Source organism: Nuphar pumila, chromosome 2 (assembly GCF_984573655.1).
Source record: "Nuphar pumila chromosome 2, dmNupPumi1.hap1.1, whole genome shotgun sequence".
NCBI classification, from domain to species: domain Eukaryota; kingdom Viridiplantae; phylum Streptophyta; class Magnoliopsida; order Nymphaeales; family Nymphaeaceae; genus Nuphar; species Nuphar pumila.
Window position 1 is genome coordinate 26782374 of NC_143250.1, and position 20127 is coordinate 26802500.

Sequence of the window (20127 nt, forward strand, 5' to 3'; positions counted from 1 at the left end):
GCCCTCTCACCTAACAAGGCACATGCATACAGTTTGATAATATAAGGCCACATGACAGCCATATGCTTCCTTTATAGCCTAGGGATGGGGCCATGTGTAAATTTGAGGTCCCTCTTAGTTGGTTTACATAAAACTATATATACAAATATGTAGTTCTTCATATAACCATATATTTATGATCCACCAATGCATATCAAAATCGATCAACATTTTCCTGCATATATATATATATATATATATATATATATATATATATATATATATATATATATATATATATATAGCTAGTTTTTGTTACCCTTGTGGGTAAGGAACCCCCTTTTAAAAAACTGGCATTTTTTAAGTTTTTAATGTTTTTTGCATGTCTGATCCTTCATACATGACCTACATGTTTGGGTTAGCAGAAATTAGTGTTTGGATCATGTTATTCTAACATGTATATAAGATTTTGCAGTGGTTGAAAAATCAATGTACTATACCAAAATGTCAGCCCTCAAAAAATCATATTTTTATTTTGAAAAAATGCCATCAATTGTTGATTCCTACTCTTTTGTTCATGTTGAAGACATCCATAGGGTTAGATATGATTAAAACAACCTCCCACTATGAGTTTCAGCTAGGAGGTTCCTTACCCACGAGGGTACCAAATGTTTTCTCTCTGTGTGCAAAATATTGACTACACTCGTGCATACAATACTCTCTAGCTGAATCTTAAAGGTGTGAGCTTTATTTGTGCAATATGGCCTTATAAATGCTTTCAACAAACATATTTAGGACATGTTTGGGTTTAGGAGAGGTTAAAGCTTGAGAGGGGGGCTAGAAAAAGGATTTCAATGACTTACATGTTTCAAGGGGAGTGTTCTATGTCTAGGGAAGGGTCCAGTCTGTCCGAGGTTAGCCAAGGTTCTTCGTACACAGTTGGGTTGGGTCGAGTACTCCATATTGTTGATGCAGTCCATCGATCACCATGTAGAAGTGGTCCTACTTAGATCTTAGGCAAATCCAAGCAATGTTTGAATCACTTTATATTGATCAAGAGAAGAACCCTTAGACATAGGGATGGCAGTGGACCGGGGCGGGGGACAAGGTCTCCACCCCCGCCCCGTTTCAAAATCCGAGCCTCCATCCCTGCACGGGGATGGATTTTAACCTCCACCCCCGCCTCTATCCCCGTTTCATGTCCTCCATCCCCGGTCCAAACGGGGGCGAGGCGGGGCGGGGCCCCATTTCCCCTTAGTCTATAGTCATCCCTTGAAGGATCGGGGACGGGGCGGGCGGAGAAAAGCGTAAGTCCATCCCCGCACGGGGATAGATTTTAACCTCCATCCCCGTTTCATGCCCTTCATCCTGTCCAAACGGGGCGAGATGGGGCGGGGCCCCGTTGTCCCCCGGTCCACTACCGTCCCTACTTAGAGAAGGGTGAATGAGTAAGAGAGTAAGGACTCACAGGTGTAAGAAAAGAAGAGAGAGAGAGAGAAAAAAAAAATAGAGAGAGAGAGAGAGACGTCCACAAGAGAGGGAGAAGTTAACTAGAGAGAGAGAAGAGCATGGTGAGACATTTTTTTGAAAGAGAAGTTTATTTCCAATTTCATATCCACATTTACAAAACTAGTTTCTTTTATAGGCCAAGGAAATTCTCATTAAAGCATTACACAAATCAAAGCATAATAAAATAAATAACAACTAATTAAGTACTACCTAATTCTCTACTCATGTAATACCTCTCCAAGTCACTAATAAGGGCCCAACTCATGGTCACGCGGGCTTTCAAGGATCATTAAGGAGAGCCCAGGGGTCAATATGTCTTCTATGAGGAGGGGGGTTGAAGGCTCTTGGGTGGCGTCAATTGGTGGGGCTCACACATCTCCCATGAAGGCTTCTAGAGGGAACACCCCTTCTGGGTCCCACTTGCATGCAATAAATGAGGGAACACCTAATGGAAGGACCCACATGGCTGGTGTGATGTCACCTTGGGATGGGTCCCATGCGACTTAAGTGACTAGAATCAAATGGATCTCGAGTAACAGATCCAGATCAACTTGGTTTAGACCTATTTGCATAATATGGACCTTAGGAGCTGGATCAGGCTTAGCCGAAGCTTGGTCTGCATCAAAGGCATCCTTTGGGTCTTAACTGGTCTAGCTTTGAGGTATTGGTACCAGATGCAAGCCCAGGTATGACAACCTGAATTAGGCAAGAACAAATGTGAGCCAACATTCAGCCAGCAAAGATGAAACCCAGTCAAATCTTTGTTTTTAATGCATTTTAGGTGGAAAATTTGCAGATCTTAAACAGAAATCAAATTGTACCTTGCAGATTCATATACCCTCGACCTGATTATCCAATCGGACTTAGTGCAATAAGCTCAATCCAGGATTCATAAGACCCATTCATGGCCAGTATCACATCATAATGGACTAATTGATAGCCCTAATTCATCACCCATTCACAAGTGGATACCTGTCAGGCCCAGATCCGTGTCTAATGACACTAATTTATCCAAATAGATCCATGTCACGCAATTTATTTTTACTACGTGACACCTCAAATCCTCAAGAGTTCCTCTCGGCTGATTGACAGGCTCAGATGGATAATCCTTGGTAGGGACCTGATCGGTGTGACTCGAATAACAGCCTTCCGCACGATAAAGATCCTGTCCACGTACAGAGGTAGAAGACAAGAAACCAGTAACACCTTGAGTAGCCAAAAGCAACGAGTGAACATAAAGAGAAAAAAGAGGCAATCAAATATCTTTTAGACAATAACATAAATGGCCCTCGCTTTTATTGAAAATATTATTGCTAAAGGCAAGTTGAAAAATATAATGAACATGACCAAGGCAAAATTACTGTTTACTTGACACTTTTGCCCTCATTGCTTAAAAATTTAGGCATCCGATTTTCCAGGCGACAACTTACATGACCAAGGCATCTAATTTGTTAGGTGACAAAAGGGCAAAACTGTCAACAAAAAAAACCAAGTGGCCATGTTTGGCATATTTTGAGTAGTGAATTGGCCATGTTTGACAAATTTCTCTAGTCTCGGCCAAAACAAAGAATGGTGCGAAAAGCGAGTACCATCTGCATCAATTCTGGAATATCTTTTCCTGTTTTACAATACAAATTTTACATTAATGGCACGCATACAAAACATATGTACAAATCTTCGCAAGGCCTATCGAATATTACATCCTGAAATACCATTTAGAACAAAAGGGTGTTTGCCCAGCCCATTTCAGAATGTGCCCAACCCTCTTACATGTGCTCTGCTACTCAAAACTGAGGACTTCGTTGCCTTGAAAATGATAAGAAAAACATAAAGACTCCAGTGAATGCATGAAGCATCATGAAAAGATTACCTACATTTTCACCACAAGAAAAGACTCCAGTGAATGCATGAAGCATCATGAGAATTTTCTTGTTGATCTCCATTAGCCTATGTTCAGTTCCCCAACACTGTTCATCTCAACTTCCACAATGTCTCAGGACCAACAATCTCCCTGTTGGACATCATCATGAGAATAGCAGTGTACAAGTATTCTTGGCTTCACAACATGCGCAACCGTATGAAAATCTAAACCATTTATATTTTGGCAATGACAAAAAGATCATGTTGCAGAAACTGAACCCAATGCCCTACAAAAGATGGAGGCTGAATATGATGCAGATAGTACATGGGTAAAAGTAACAAGGATGACTAATTAAATAAAAAAGAAAAGATCATCAATGCACTTTGATAAGCCAAAAGGATCTGATGGTTTTTTCCAATATCAAAAAGCCTCAGCATATAGGAATTAGTATGGAAATTCACTCTTAAGAATAACAGAGAACTGATGAGCACCAGGAACAATTACCTTAAATTTCACACCTGCTCAAATGGACTTGGTTCTGATAATATCAGCTTGGCAATCCTTTGAGCATCCCTCAAAGAACACATGGATTTCATGTAATTAACAACATTATCATTTAAGGCAGACCCCAAATGATTAAAGAGTTCCTGATACAATCTCGGTATCACATTGCTACCACCCTCAAGTTCCTCGACTGAGGTGACTAATGAAGAACAGCTCACAGAGGAAATTTCAGGAACACTTGCTTCATCCGAGACTCTCACACCATTTTCTTCACAGCAGCTAAGTTGTTTCTTTAATAGCCTACCTGATAAAGTAGTCCTTGCTCGAGCTCGCACAATTGATTCTAATTTCTCTGACATTATAGCAGCTCTTGAAATACAAGTTGATGGCAACTGCAAATCACAAACAAATGAGGAAACCAACTAAAAACCAGAAATAATATATTGAAGCTTCGTGATGGAATTTTCTTTATTCTTTTCTTTCCCTTTCATGAGTTATGCCAGCACGAATCTAAACCCAAGACCTTTGGTCAACAGTCAACATTGTTTTGATTCTATCATCTAGCCTATCAGATCCAAGCCTCATTGTCACGGGGTTGACAATGAGTCAGGTCCCTGACCAAGTTCAAGGTCAGCTACCATGTCAGGACAGGTAGAAACAGAAGTTCACTCATAACCAGCATTGCAGTTTACCATCCAAGCAAATCTGACCATTTTACAAGTAGAACTCAAAAAAAAGATGCACGCAATCTACCCAGAAAAGATGAGGGCCAAGCCTGGAAACAATGACAAGAAACCCCTATGCACTTTTTGCAACACCATGGCTGAAGACAATCAATTCAAAACCTAAAGTTTTCTAGACAAGGTTCTTACGAGACTGTAGCAAGCCAAGGCATGAAAAATGGCTCAAGATGCCTTAATATCTGTATGTGTGCATGCATGGTCTGTGTGCATGTGCGTGTGAAAAGAAAGGAGTACTCCTACAGGATTATATTACTATTCATCTTCAACTAAATCCAAATCCACATTCTCGTGCAACTGCTCATAATTTGTTGGCATGAATTTCCTTAAAACAATTTTCACATTTTCATAATACATACATGCAAACTAATAGAAACTGAGCAGAATAGTGTTCCATGTTCAATAACAAATGATAATGTCAAAAATTGCAAGGTTTCAATTTTTTTATTATGTAGTGATAACCTACACTTTGCTGAAGAAGCCAAAGTTAAAAGCAGAAAACATCCTCACTCAACCAACATGAATAACAGAAGGTTTTAAGCCTATGAAATGTGGCCTTCTACATGCACTGACAAATATGTCTGAAATCTTCATTCTTAGAAGGCCATACTTGGTTAACATTTTAAACCACAGTGGCCTTCTTTACTTGACCAAAGTGCTCCTCTTACCCATCATGCTAAGCAACCTTCAATAGATAATAAAAGCAAGAACACGAGGCAAGAAAATGTTATGGAAACCCAAGAACCAACCTGTGCAAGTGAGGCAACATTAAGGCCAAAGCTCCTGTCTGAAAGACCAGGAACAATCTTGTAGAGAAACGTGATATCACCATTGTCACGATGTTCTTTGTTCTGAACTGTGTTAAGAGTGGTGATTTCAAAGGATTTCTGTCTTGTCAAGTAGGACATATGATAAGTCCCAACCGAAATGGGCAATTCATTCTTAATGCCTGCAATTTCAGGATAGTGTGTAACAAAGAAGACCATGCACTTCTTTTTCTTGAGAAGATAATGCAATGTTGTGTAAGCAATTGCAACCCCATCATGTGTGCTTGTGCCACGACCAAGCTCATCAATGATTACAAGAGAACGAGATGTACAGTTATGAAGTATGTAAGAAGTCTCACTCAGTTCTTCAAAGAAGGTACTTGAGCCATGTTGGATACTGTCAGAAGCCCCCATCCTGGTGTAGATTGCGTCTAGGACATGCAATTTTGCTGATGTAGCTGGAACAAATGAACCAACCTGGATAAAAAAGATGGTCAGTCCATTTCAAATCTTCAAATATTAAAACCAAAACAGCATATACAAAAAGACAAGCCTATAGAAATAATCTAGCAACACACAGACAGACACCTGCAACACATCCACAACCACATATGCACATGCACATACTCTCCCCACCCCATACCTCGTACACCTACACCCACCCAAAGAGAGAGAGAGAGAGAGAAGGTTTCTCTAGAAACAAGTCGAGGCCCTCATATACATAAGCCTCATAATGTTTTATGAGGAAATTTGCTATCAGCCAACTTTTCCATCAAAGAAAATAAAATATCGTTACACTCAGAATTTCGAAACACATCCAACGATATATAACTCGAATTTCGCTTCCGAAATTCGCCCGAAAATAACTTGAATTTTGCTTGAATTTAAAGGTCGAAAATAAAACTTTTTCTCACATTCTTAGTGGCTCGTTTAGGCCTTGACAATGAGACCTGGGCCAAGCCCAGACTCAAAAGCACCGGCCTTAAATCGAGAATCTACCGATTTTTCTTCTATACTTAGCCAAATTTTCGAAAATCTTAATTTTTACTAAGTGTGAAAATACGCGATATTACACGACACCCACCCACCACCTCCTCTCTCTCTGGAAAAGGGAAGAGAGGGGGCAGGTACAGAACCCACCAACTGAAACCTTGGTCTCATGGAAAAGAAGGAGAGGGAGGGTGTGGTATGTAGACTCTCTCTCCTCTTTTTTCTTCTTTCTTTCTCTCTTTCTTCCCCTTCATTGCTCCTCTCTTTCTTTTTTCCTCTTCTTCCCCTCCTCCTCTTCCTCTTCTTCTTCTTCTTCTTCTTCTTCTTCTATCTTTGTTTTGACTCGTTGGCCAGAACAAAAATGAGAAAAAAAGGGGAGTTTTCGGGTGGGCCAGGCTGGGTCCGGACCTGACCCGGCTCATGCCACACCTGATGTGTAGGCAATACCAGCCCCTGCACCCGACTCAGGTACATCGGCTCCACCAATGCACCCGTATGACAGCTTCTCACATGCCAGCCCAAAAAAAAACTGTTGCGGGATGGGTACCCAGCCCGATGTCCACCCTTAAATAAAACAAAGTAACATTTTGATTTTGGGCATAAATTAACTATGATTGAATAGTATCTCAATCCTACTCCCTCTTTCCTGTGCAAACACGTGGTTTGGTACTAGTGTGCATGGAGAGCGAGAGAGAGAGACTCTAGACCATTAAAACAAAGTTGACCAAACCAAGTTTTAAGGCCATTTATTGCCTCAACATTGATATCTAGTTTTTTGGGGGTTATGATTGTGCAAACCAAACCAAAACATGTGATAACATCTACAAATATTTCTTAAAAACCACTTAATTCCAAAATGGAGACAGACATCAAACCATGATAATCACATGACAATCACACCTTAAGAGTCCAATGTACTTTTAACACAGACAAATGTCATCTCACATAGTATGCAAACTACTATGCACTCTCCTATTCCTCTTACACCATGCATACCACCATGCCAAGAAAACTCAGCATTACCATACTACTCTCCACTTATTCCTTTTGCCACTAAAAGGCCTGACCACTCTACTGATGCAATTCATGCCATCAAACTGTATTTCATCAAATAGCATTTTTACCATCGCATTGGTGAATCCAACTCTGTATGGCATAAAAAACACTATAAGCATCAAACTACATGCACTCAAATCTCTTCTCAATGCCTCAACCAATTGCGGTTTTACGGTTTTTACCAATGGTACAGTCATGATAGAACTAAACTCAAAAGAGAGCATTCTCACACAGAAAAGCTTTGGAGAGACCAGAAACCTACTCAACTCAAGTTTCACAAAGTGGTTTCACCTTGTAAATAGAAAGGGCTGCATCCAACCTAAGAGTTGCAATTATCATAGTTCTACAAAAGGCCTAACAATGGATGTCCAACTTAGTGTAATTATTGGCATATGTCAGAACCTCAGACATGAGATCACTGGAACCTCAGGCTGAACCATGATCTTCAAAAAAAACACCTAATTCCAAAAACTTCACTGGAGTATTTCACAATGTCAAGGATTTCAGTAACTGCCCCCATGCACCCATGTTTTTAGGCATCCCTGCAACGTACCCAGCATAACTGTGTGACTGCACCGGCACTTGCACCCTCATCGTGCCTATGTAACAATGTATAACATGCCAAGCACCAACCAAGAAATAACTTCCAGATTGGTTATATTCACAATGTCAAGGATATCTGTAGTGGTACACATGCACCCGTGTTTTAGAGATACCCATGATGTTCCCTTCATAACCATATGACTGTACCTGCACCTGTACCTGCACCCTCAGCATACCTATATGACACTGTACAACATGCCGAGCACCAACCAAGAAACAAACTCCCAGATTGGTTTGCCATTTACAATATCAAGGATTTCTAGTTAATAATAACTAAAGCGCCAGATTCATAAGAGGGTGACCAAGACAATAAATAAGGGGTCAGAATCAAGAAACAAAAATAATCGGATTCCTGAAAGAAAAAATAAATTGCAGAAAGTAGTGGCTGCAAAAACTTCATTAGAGAACCAACAGTGTTTTTCTCCTTGTTATTTCAATAGTTCAGATGGACATCCACCATTTACAACAAATTCAGATTGCTAAAGCTCTTCTAGACTGTAAAGGACTGAATTTCTTGGCAGCTGACATTACAATTCAAGAAGGAAAGAATTACTTTTGCCCCTTTATGTTGATCAATGATCACTTTATTAAGCATCAAAAGGGCCAAGTAAAGGATAATGGGGGGAAATAAAGACAGAAAAAACAACATAGAGATAAGAAAGAAAGGGGTAAATGGACAATCAAGCTACAAACAAACCAACATGTGCAAGTACAACAGCACGAGAACCGATCAAGCCAACCTCAAAAAAGTTATGCAGAAAACTGCTATGTATCGGCATATCATACCTGGGCCATGAGGGCAATCAGAGCAACCTGGCGAATGTAGCAACTTTTACCCCCCATGTTAGGTCCAGTAACAATCTGACAGAACTCTCTATCTTCATGCAGATCGGTATCATTTGGAACAAAGCTTTCCTGCAAGATGGACTCCAACACCTGCAATGAGCAATCGGAATGGTATCAACATTCAATATACATGGTAACAGTTTAAAATGTTAGACATGTGATGATGCAGTCCATACAAAGGACCACATAGACCTAACATGCACAGTAAAAAAAATCCTTTTCAGAGTTACGGTACAATTCTAATTTCATAGAGAAATGGCATGAACTTGCCAACATGTTCTTACAGGGACATAAAGCATATGATGAGCTTGAAACATCCTGATCCGTCAATTTCTGAAAGATATTGATGTATGCCAAGATTTGGTTGAAAAAAAAACAGCAACACAGATCTTGGGCTTTAGGCAATAAATGAAACCAGGGATGCTTCTTGATCCTTTCTTAAAAACAAAACAAAAAAATGAAGGAAAGAAAGAAAAGCTTCTCACTCCCTTCAAATAATGCACCCTAAAATTTCCATAACCACAACTAAAGATTGATAGTTCTTATAAGCCTACTTGTAAATAAATCAAGGAATAAAGTGCCAGAACAATAAAAAGGGATGTGATGGAAAGCAAAATAGAATATTCAGTACATTGTTATACATAGGTATATAGTCAAATTTCATGGCTAGGTGCTAACTAGGCACCTAATCATCCTAGTCGCAAGGTCAGCGCCTAGTCCAGGGAAAGTCAACGGCCTGGACCTAAAAGGTCACACTTTTTCTGACTAGGCACCAAATAGGGTATGTGGTCAGCTATGTCACAGGGATTCGACTAGCAAGGTGTCGCACCCGCGTCGACGCGACTCGACGCGGGTGCGGGTGCGGTCAACCCGATCCTGGGTGCGTTGACCGCACCCAGGATCATTTAGGTCTATTTTTTTTTGGATTTTTTTTTTTTAAAAAATTGCCCTATGAAATGGGCTGCGGAATTTTTAAAAAAAGAATTCTGCTGACAGCTGCTTGCTGCTGCTGCTCTTGTTTTATAAAGGGGCACTTTCAAAACCATCTAAAATTGAAGAGCCTTTTCAATCCAGATCCTTCTTTTTCGTAAAGGATTTTCTCTCTCCATAATAAATGATAATGATGGTAGTAGTCTTGTTGATCCTTCTTTTTCGTAAAGGATTTTCTCTCTCCATAATAAATGATAATGATGGTGGTAGCCTTGCTGGCTATTAGTATTCACTGTTCTCCTAACGAGATGGGTGCTCTAGCTGTAGCCTTGTGTAGACCTCTCTTTTCCACATGTCCAATCCAATAAATTTCTTTTAGCTGTCGTGCAGCTGTATATAAAATGAAATTTGAAGAATCCTATGGCATGGCAGTGGAGTGGTAGGCCTCATGAAGACTCTCTCTCCAACAAACCACATCAAACCTTGCGCTTATATTTTTTTTCGTGAAGACCAGGGAGTTTCAGACATGATTGAATCATGACAGTCAGCAGAATGCAGCAGGCTGGGTCAATCAGATTGCCAATCCTTTCGTTTCATCAATTTTGTCCCGTTGCCTCAAAGTACACAACAAGCAGAACGTGGGTAACGAGTCTTCAAATAAACACACCAGCAAAAAAAATTGGACCCCCAACCCGCATAGGGGGAATATATATATATATATATATATATATATATATATATATATATATATATATATATATATATATATATATATATATATATATATATTACATTTTTGCCCCTGCCGCACCCCCGCACCCGGGTTTTTTGGAAGTGCTGAATCCCCGCACCCGCACCCGCACCCGCGCCCGCACCCATGTGACATAGGTGGTCAGCCTTAATTGGCTTGGGCATATTAGGCATTTTTCAGTACATTTTTTACTTTTTATGCGGGGGTTGAGGGGGGTGGGGGATAACTGTATCAAAATGTAGTTGAGGAAAAGTATGCAACCTGCGGTGTTGCACCAGATGAAGTTCTCAAGAACAGGTTTGAACTAGTTCTGACCACATAAGTTGAATTTTTCACAATCCACATTCCATATCTCAAGGAAAACAAAACTGATAATGAAAAAGCTATTTCATACATCTGAATCTGAACGATGTCTCATTAGAGAGGGCCATACCTATCACATGTCAGCTCCTCTGCAACCCTGGTACAACCATGTCATGAAAGAACAGATATCTTCATTTTATAGTTACAAATAAGTTAAAACAGACGGCAAACGGTAATGTTTTCAACTTATTTATGCCTATGGAGTGTACCGACCCCAACTCATACCCCTTAAAAAGTGCAGAATTTTTTTTTTAAACCATTACGGAAACATTCCCAGAGACCCGAGGGCTTTACAGCTCCACTCTCCATTGGATAACTCAACCAACCACAAGGGATCTTACATTTATCATCTACACCATAGCAAACCAAAATTTTATTAATTAAGTAAGAAATAGTAGTCTCGAGACAATTGCATAAAAAGAATCAGAGTGCATGAACAATTAAATCTAAAGAAAAAGTAAAAAAAGCATAGTCACGATATCCATCTGTGAAGTTATCTAGCAAACGTGTAGCACTTGTAGCTCTCCCAGAAGCAAGTCGCTTCACTGATCCCCTGAGGCTGTGAAAAACAACAAAAGTAGGGTGTCAGAAATCCGAAGAATTCTGCGTACAAATCCATTTAATGAACCAAATAAGCATAAAGAATACAGATAACAATTCATGCAATAACTTAGAGGAAATGCAATTACAATAAATCCATAATTCAATTAAGCATTCATGCAATAAAGACAATTATTAAGCATGAAGAAACATTTAATAAATAACACGGATCACAATTTAAGCAATAAAATCATTTAACATGCATTAGGAAACAACATTATGTATTCACCAGCATTTAACAGTTAAGGGAACAGGTAAACATGCATGACCTAATGCATAGCAGGAATATGCATGGCTTCAGTGCAATACATGAGTAAATTGTTACATCTTATTAGAATTTTCTTTTCATATGCATGTCTCTATTAAATGCACACAATTTAAGTTCCTCTTTTTAATTACCGTTGTCCGCGGATACACCAAACGGGTAAAATCTCCGATGTCAAGTTAGGTTTTCAGGGTAACTTAGCACACAATTCGTATTTTATTACTAGGTTTCAAACTTAGTCTTCGACCGAAACAGCCTTCGAAACATTAGACCACCCATCTAATGTCGGGGACACTAGGGACCACCCATCCACAAGTGTCACTTTTCTTGGTATACCAAAACAACAATTGTGTCTACACACCACCCCCAGGCAAAGTAGCGGACTCTCCCTAAAACCGTGGCCAGGAGAAAGAACCCCAATATCGGGTTCAGGGATAAACAATAATGCATACGGAGTTTTTGTATCTCCATGGTCCCCCAAAGCCGAAACTCTAAGATTCTCATTCTTCCGATGGGAGATCTCAGAACGTATATCACACTATTATTTTATTTTTATTTGATTATTATTATCTCATTTCTTTAATTTGCAATTCAGCATGCAAACAAAGGCAAAAGCTCGCATATTCCCCTGCAAGAACCATCATGGGACCACCGCCCGCGAAAAAGCATAGAACAGTGCAATAACATTAATGTGATTTTTGCAATGCATATAAAATAAATAAAAAATGAGCAAACCAAGGCTCGAGGCCCATGATGATTCCTTTAGATCATCGATGCAACATATGCAAAAATCATAACATGCCATATATGCAATGATGTTATCATGTTTTCCAATGCACCTTCATATATGTCAATCTAACAATGTGCATAAAACAATAATAGTCATGTGCATGAAATACCACCTTCATATGCATGTGTTGTAACGCTCCAAAATTTCAACTTGTGTTTTTGAAAACATTGACGAAAAACCTTTCAAATATTTAAGTTTTTACTTTTAAAATCGATAATGGAAGCAAATTAGAAAGGAGCACAAGCTATCAAATTTTTGGTACGTTAGCAATAAAATCATCATTTCACATGAAACAACTACTTAAAGGAAGTGAGAAAATAAAACAATAGATTATTAATAAAATCAGCAGTTTAATAAAAAATGAGCATTTTTCCACTATCCAATAATCTAAAGAAAAACTCAAAACTCAGAGCCAAGACGCCAGCAGAAAGAAGGAAAATCTTGAGCCATGTTCCATCGCGCCATCGGCCGCCTGTGAAGTTCTACTCATCACTTGCCCATAAAATGGGTCAGTTTCATAACAAACTAGTAGGTGCACAAATAGACAATGTAGAATAAAATAAAGCAGGACATTCATGAGATAAACAGTTTATTACATTAAAAGCAACAAGAACAAAAAGTAATCTACTCTGCCAGATACAACATATGCAAAGATCTATTGTCTTGAAACAGATATAGCAACAACATTTCGAGTAGTATAAATCTCAATCATCTACAACTTATTATGAAAATGATATTCTTTAAGTTCTGATATTAACTGGCATGTGGGTACGTACAGACGAGAAACGTAAAAACAACCGAGACCGATCCGGGAATTTATTATGTCAGGTGTTTTTCATTAACCTGGATGGTTGACTGAGTTCGCTCATAAAGGGACGGTCAGTGACCAAGAGAGTAAATCCCCAAAAGCATTCGTGGCCCATGGATGCATCCAACTTCTGCAGAAGTGCCTAGGTGTTACCACCTAGGATAATTTATGGTAATCCCAATTTTCCTAACTCCGATGACTAGGGAAGCTGAGTCTTTTGCCCGTGGGGTGGTTGTTAACAACCTGTCCATCAGAGTTTTTGTACCATCCATCATCTCCCTTGATGAACCGTGAAGGTCGAATGAGTACGAGGGAGCTTTCTTAACCGCCGCCCTATTCTACATGCTCTGGTATGTTAAACCCACTCGAGCATCTTGTCTGTGAAGGCGAGTTGTAACCATTTATGTGATCTCAGCATTGTGTCATATACACGCTTCGAGGTTGCCACAACCTCATCATTCAAACATCGTAACACCAACATGACGTACTTGTCCAAAAGCACGGTCGTACCTACCTAGAGGTACGGCTACGATGAGAGAGCAATCAATTAATATATTGCAATTCCTTTAGTTCATACATGATATGCATTGCTCTTTGAGTATTTGGCATGTAAGGCCGACATCATTATTTCCTTTATTTCAATAAAGTGCTTATTGCACACTTCAAGGTACTCAACGACCTCTCATACTTCTTATCGCACTATAGATATCGTACCTGTCTAAAAGTCCGGTTATGATAGCATCTTGTGGGTTTCTCGAAGGATAACCCATCACAGTATTCCATAAAATCAGTAATATACTTGGCAGGTTCAATTACTAAGAAACAGGAAATCTCAGACAAGTCTTGGTCTCGTTGTGGATCCAATCATTTCCTCCGAGTAACCTACTCGGGGTACTTTTAGTTGACTCTAGCAACACACAGATGAAATATGCATTTTTAAAACAAGATATCGTGCTTGATAAGTCAAGCCTTGCACTAAGAAGATCCTCTTCAAGAGATTTGATGTATGTACCCAAATTTCACACCTTTTTGAAAGGCATAAAATATGGTACGTGCACATGCACACCCCACGAGACTTGCCCGAGGGTGGCAACAAGATTTATCATGCAATAACAAGCAAGGCATCTACAGTACAATCACAATGGTGAGCAAGTACAGAAACACAGTAATAGGAATTCATGTAGAAATGAGCCTACCCATACAATATACATCAAGCATGCAATTTTTGAAAAGTAAGAACAAAAAAACACAAACAGGTAATCACGAGTTATATTGTTCTACATGTATGCAATATAAATTATTTTATCTCAGAATTCTTATATTTTATTTCATTCATCCAAAATCCTCGTGCGACTTTCCCCTACCTCGAGATGTTGTGTAGTTGTGTGCGCCTACGAGTGTAGATGATACGGGGGTCAGGCCGCGGAGCACGAACGGGACCCATTGCGTAAATCTGCAAGAGTATGTGAGCTATTATGTCATAGTTGTCAAAAAGAACAGAAGGGCAGTGGTAAGGCCTGCCCTGTAGGTGGAAAGCATGAGCGGCAAGGGTTGAGACTCCTATCGTACGGAGTCTGATGAGTAGCAGGGGTCAAGGCCCCTGCTTACTAGGAAAGAACTGAACGGCGAACAGCGGATGGCAGGGGCCTCGGAGACAAAACAATGAGTGGCAGGGGCCTCGGCCCCTGCCTGACATAACAACGAATGGCAGGGGCCTCGGCCCCTGCCCGCCAAAAACAGCAAATGGCAGAGGCATTGGCCCCTGCCTAATGAAAGTAACGACTGGCAGAGGCCTTAGCCTTTGCCTGACAAACATGGAATGGCAGGGGCCTCGGCCCCTGCCTGACAAAACAGCCAACGGCAGGGGCCTCGACCCCTACCTCACGAAAGCAACAAATGGCAGGGACCTCGGCCCCTGCCTGACAATACTAAATGGCAGGGGCCTCGGTCCCTGTCTGACAAAACGATGAATGGTAGGGGCCCCAGCCCCTGCTTGACAAAATAGTGGCGAAAAAAAGGGGAAAAAGGCATGGCAGGGACTGCCGGCCCCACTGCCAGCACCCCCCCCCCTGACAACGCAAAGAAAAAAAGGGGGAAGGTGCGGCAGACCCCGTGCGCCGCCTGTCGGCCTCCCGGCAAACCCTCAAGGAGAGGGAAAAGAGGGACGGCACGACAGGGGCCATCGGCCTCCTGTCAACCTCCCGACGAGACGACAGAGAGAGGGAGGAGAAGGGAGAGGCACGGCAGGGGGCCGACGGCCTCCTGCCGGTCTTCCGACAACAAAGGAAGAAGAAGAAGAGAATAAAGGGGAAAAAGAGCATACCTAGGGGAGGATCGACAGCGTCGGTGTCGCGCGCAGGGAACGAGAAGGGGGTCGGCGCGTGGAGAGTGAGGAGGAGAGAAGGGAGGTGTGTCCATCCTCCCCTCCTACGATGCTCTTAAAGAGCTCGGGGAGGGGCGGCAATCAGGGAAACTGTAAAACCCACGTTTTACAAAAAAAAAAATTATTTTATCGGACCCGACCCGGGCCCGCCTGCGATAGGGTTTTAAGATAACCCGACGCAGGAAGAGGATTTTAAATCCTCTTCCCGAGCGCCGCCCCCCATCGCGCCTTCTGCCCGATAGGGAAACCCATCGGGGTTTCCCCTTTTGTCACCCCTCCCCGAGCTCTTTAAGAGCATTGCGGGAGGGGAGGAACGATGCCCCGCCCCCCTTCTCGTTCCCTGCAGGCGGCAACCACGACCGACGCCTCCTCCTTCCCTGCGCACGCCGGCGATCGCCAGCCACCTCGCCTCCCAGGTACGCCACTTCTCCTCCTCCCTCTTCTCTTCCTCACCCCCCCCCCCTCTCCGTCACCTCGCCGGGAGGCCGACAGGCGGCTCACAGCCCCTGCCGCAGCCTCCCACCTTCCCTGTGCCCATCGGGGGCCCGACAGGTGGCCTATGGGCCCCTGTCGTCCCCTCTTCCCTCTGGGGGTGCGCCGGAGTGCCGGCAGGGAACCAATGGCCCCTGCGACACCCCCTCACCCCTATGGGTGATAGGGAAACCGACGGAAGGTCGGTTGCCCTCCCTGTCACCCCCGCCCCGGTCCCTCTTTTTCTGGCAGGGGTCAGTCCCCCTGCCACCCCTAGATCACCTGTAGGCAGGGGCAATGCCCCTGCCGCTTCATGTTTCCCGGCAAGTAGGGGCTCGCCCTGCTGCCTCTGGGGTTTTGGCGCGCAGGGGTAGTGCCCCTGTCGCCCTTTGTTTTGTGGGGCTGGCAGGGACTCACCCCCCTGCCGCCTCTTGGCTTCTGGGAGGGCAGGGGATAACCCCCCTGCTGCCCCTTGATTCTCTGCACGCAGGGGGCTTGTCCCCCTGTCACCCCCCCCCCCCCCCGTCCCGAGCTCTCTCCCTCTCTCTGTCGGCAGGGGTTGGGCCATGCCTCCTTGTTGCTGTCGGTAGGGGCTAGCCCTGCCGTCTCGTGGCTGTCGACAGGGGCTGCCTCCCCCTGCCGCATCGATGCTGTCGGCAGGGGCTGGTCCCCTGTCGTCTCGTGCTGTCGGCAGGGGCTGGCCCCCCTGCCGTTTCATGGCTGTCGGCAGGGGCTCAGCCCCTGCCGCCTCACTGCTGTCGGCAGGGGTAGGCCCCCTGTCGCCTCGTTGCTGTCGGCAGGGGCTGACCCCCTGCCGCCTCGTTGCTGTCGGCAGGGGCTGACCCCCTGCCGCCTCGTTTTTTTTACAGTGGCTCATTCCCTGTCGCCCCGTTGTCGTCGGTGCCGCCATCGCCTAATTCTACCCTTGCCCCGTTGCACCATTAATTATATTAGCAAAATTGAATATTTAACACTCTTGCCTATTTACGCAACAGGTCCCGATCGTGCTCCACAGCTCAACCCTCGTATTATCCTCTCGCGTAGGCATACGCAGCTGCACGACATCCCAAGGTAGGGTAAAGTCGCACAAAGGGCAATTGAGGAACGTATTTAAGTTGAAATAATTAAGATGCCCATGCTAGATTTATATTGTTTCTGCGTTGCATATTTTCTTGTCTGCATATTTATGAGTCGATGTATGATTTTACTCTTTGAGTATTAATTTGCGTATTTGCTTATGTGGTTGAAGGTGGTTTCATACTCTTTGCAATACTTATGCCCTTAATTGCTTGCCTGTTCGTTCCTATGGGTCGATGTATAATTTCATTCTTCGATCATTATTTTGCATAAGTTGATTATGAGTTGAGGTGTGGTTTCATATTTCTTGAAATACATATGCCCTTGTTTGCTTGCATCCATTTTTGCTTGCACGTTTCCTTTGAGTGAGGTACGACTTTGTATCTCGTGTATTACTCATGACCTTATGTGTTTGCCTATCTAAGTGGTCAAGGTATGGTTTTGGTACCTCGTGTGTTACTTATGTGTTTTTGCTCGATGTGTGGCATTGCAAGTCGAGAGTCGCTTGTTGTCATGTTATAATCTGTATATGCTCACACCTATGGTAAATATGTACTTACATAAATGCAGTCTTGCGTCTATCCTGATTTCACTTGTTTTCAAAACACTAGAAGTTGTGCTTGTGCATTTCAGTTCTCTAAAAACGAGTTTCCTTCTGCGAACTTGGTGCTCTTCAAAATGCACAACTTTTGCAAAGTATGATTAAGTCTTGCAGGATTGCGAAGTCACATGTGGCCCCTCTCAAGTCCACACACTTGGGAGAAATGTTTTATAACCTTGATTCAAGTTGCGGCTCAATTCGAATAACCCCGATCAGGGGCATGAGCATATGAATGAGTGGGGTTATGTTGAAGGACCCATTCTTTATGTATCAATCTAGTGTCACATGTCGATACTAAGATAAATTTTGGATGTAAGATTGATAGTGTTGTGTCTTGTGTGAATGACTTAATGTGGCATTATGGCTTTTAAGGATGAATCGTGCCCAACGAGTACTCCTTTATTCTTGGGATCATTATAAAGTTGTGTGTTGGGTGTTCCTTTTGAGAAGCCCACACACCTCCTTGGTTCAGTATAGCGTACTTTTAGACATGCACAACATGTTAAGTACTTTGTTGATCGGACGAGAGATCCGAGATGACCTTGCATCATGAAATATGAAAAATGTTGTTGAATTGAATTCAAGACTTATCTTGCCAGGATATGTTGTATTAATTCTTTTGCAGATAATATATGTTGGGGTTTCTTTTGTGGAACCATTTCCCTTTCATCGTAGTCGTACTTTTGACAAGTACGACCGTACTTTTTGACAAGTACGTCTTCTTATGTTGCGATGACTGGATGAGTAGGTTGTGGCAACCTCGATGAGTGCAAATAACAAAATGTTGTGATCACCTAAATAAGTGATGTTTTCGCCTTCACCGGCAAGATACTCGAGTTGGTCGAAAGACCAGAGTATGTAGAATGAGTCTTCAGTTAACTACCCCTGATATACTCATTCGAATCGCTGACTCCTGTCAGGAGAGAGGACGGGAAGGTACAAAACTTCGATGGACAGACCATTAATGGCAGTCACGAGCAAAAGACTCGGCTTCCCCAGTCATCGGAGTTAGGGGAATGAGACTACCATAATTATCCTAGGTGGTAGCTCTCCATGTTTGGGATGCATCCATTGTTTATGCTGCTTTGGGGATTTCTCTCTTGGTCACCGACCGTCCCCTTAGGTGCGGGTGCGGACTCAGTCAGTTATCCGGGTTATCATAAAATACATAGCATAATAAACCCCCGGATCAGTCTAGGCTGTTTCTAGAGTCGTGTCTTGTGCATACCCGCTTGGCCAGTTAATATCAAAACATAATTTAAATCCGATCACACAATGTGTTCAGTTAGGTACATATGAAAGTTATAGGATACAACAGGTTCAATACTTATAGAATTGTGTGTGTGGTTGATGAAGCATTGTATTTGGCTAGTTAACTTTCTTGTGCAGTGCTTTGCTTGTAGTAGTTAGTCTACTTGTGCCAGTAAAATGCTTGTAATAATGTTAGCATTGTGCTCATGATAGTTGCTCTGTGAATCTGTTGAAATTAAATTGTTATATAATTGCTTGTCTACTTGACCTATTAAATTATTCTGCTTAATTATGTTCAATATTGTCATATCTGTGCACCTATCAGTTTTTAGCGAAACTGACCCATTTTATGGGCAGGTTTTGAATAGGTAATACGGTCTGCGATGGCACGATGGCGTGATGAGATCAAGCTAGAGCTCTTTCCCTGACGTTTCGCTCCTGAGGACATGTTGGTAAATTTGGTATAAAGTGTGTTTCAAAATTTCTCTTTTATTAAACCATGAGTTAATAAAACTGTTTTAGTAAACTTCTTCTTGGTTTCAACAAACGAATTCTCAATTATTGAAACTCCATTTCTAAACCATTTGATTTCAATGGTTGTGCGGGATTTGACAAAGGAAAGTTTACGCTGTAATGCGCTCAAGGTCCATTGACTTGTGGTTTTAAAAAATACTATTTTCCGCTGAAGTATTATTTAAACTCTGATTATTGTATGATTTCAAAGCTTTCTAAACTATTCTAAAAGTTACAAGTCCTGGATTTTTGGGGCGTTACAGAAACCCTCAAGGGTTTCCCTTATCTTGTTGAAGGGGTGAAGCGACACGGGCGGGGTGCGGCGCACAGGGGAGAGGGTTTTCTTAAAAACCCTTTCTCCTGCGTCGGGTTTTAAAACCCTAATGAGGATGGGCCCATGTCGGGTCCAGACCTGACCCGGGTCTGATATTTTTTTTTCCACGTGGGTTTTACATGTGTTCAGTATTCA

At 42.3% G+C, this 20127-nt stretch overlaps 1 protein-coding gene across 1 annotated transcript in view; it reads right to left on the bottom strand.

Moving 5' to 3' along the window:
- Positions 1–3081: 3081 nt before the first annotated feature.
- The window catches only part of MSH3 (homolog of DNA mismatch repair protein MSH3), a 74131-nt gene continuing 57085 nt past the window's right edge, over positions 3082–20127 (bottom strand). The window contains exons 10-13 of the mRNA XM_089997453.1: positions 8796–8945; positions 5343–5837; positions 3854–4245; positions 3082–3499 (exon numbers count right to left, since the gene is read on the bottom strand). Of these exons, the coding sequence (XP_089853579.1) occupies positions 3862–4245; positions 5343–5837; positions 8796–8945 (1029 nt within the window). The 3' untranslated portion in view covers positions 3082–3499; positions 3854–3861. The remainder of the gene's footprint in view (positions 3500–3853; positions 4246–5342; positions 5838–8795; positions 8946–20127) is intronic.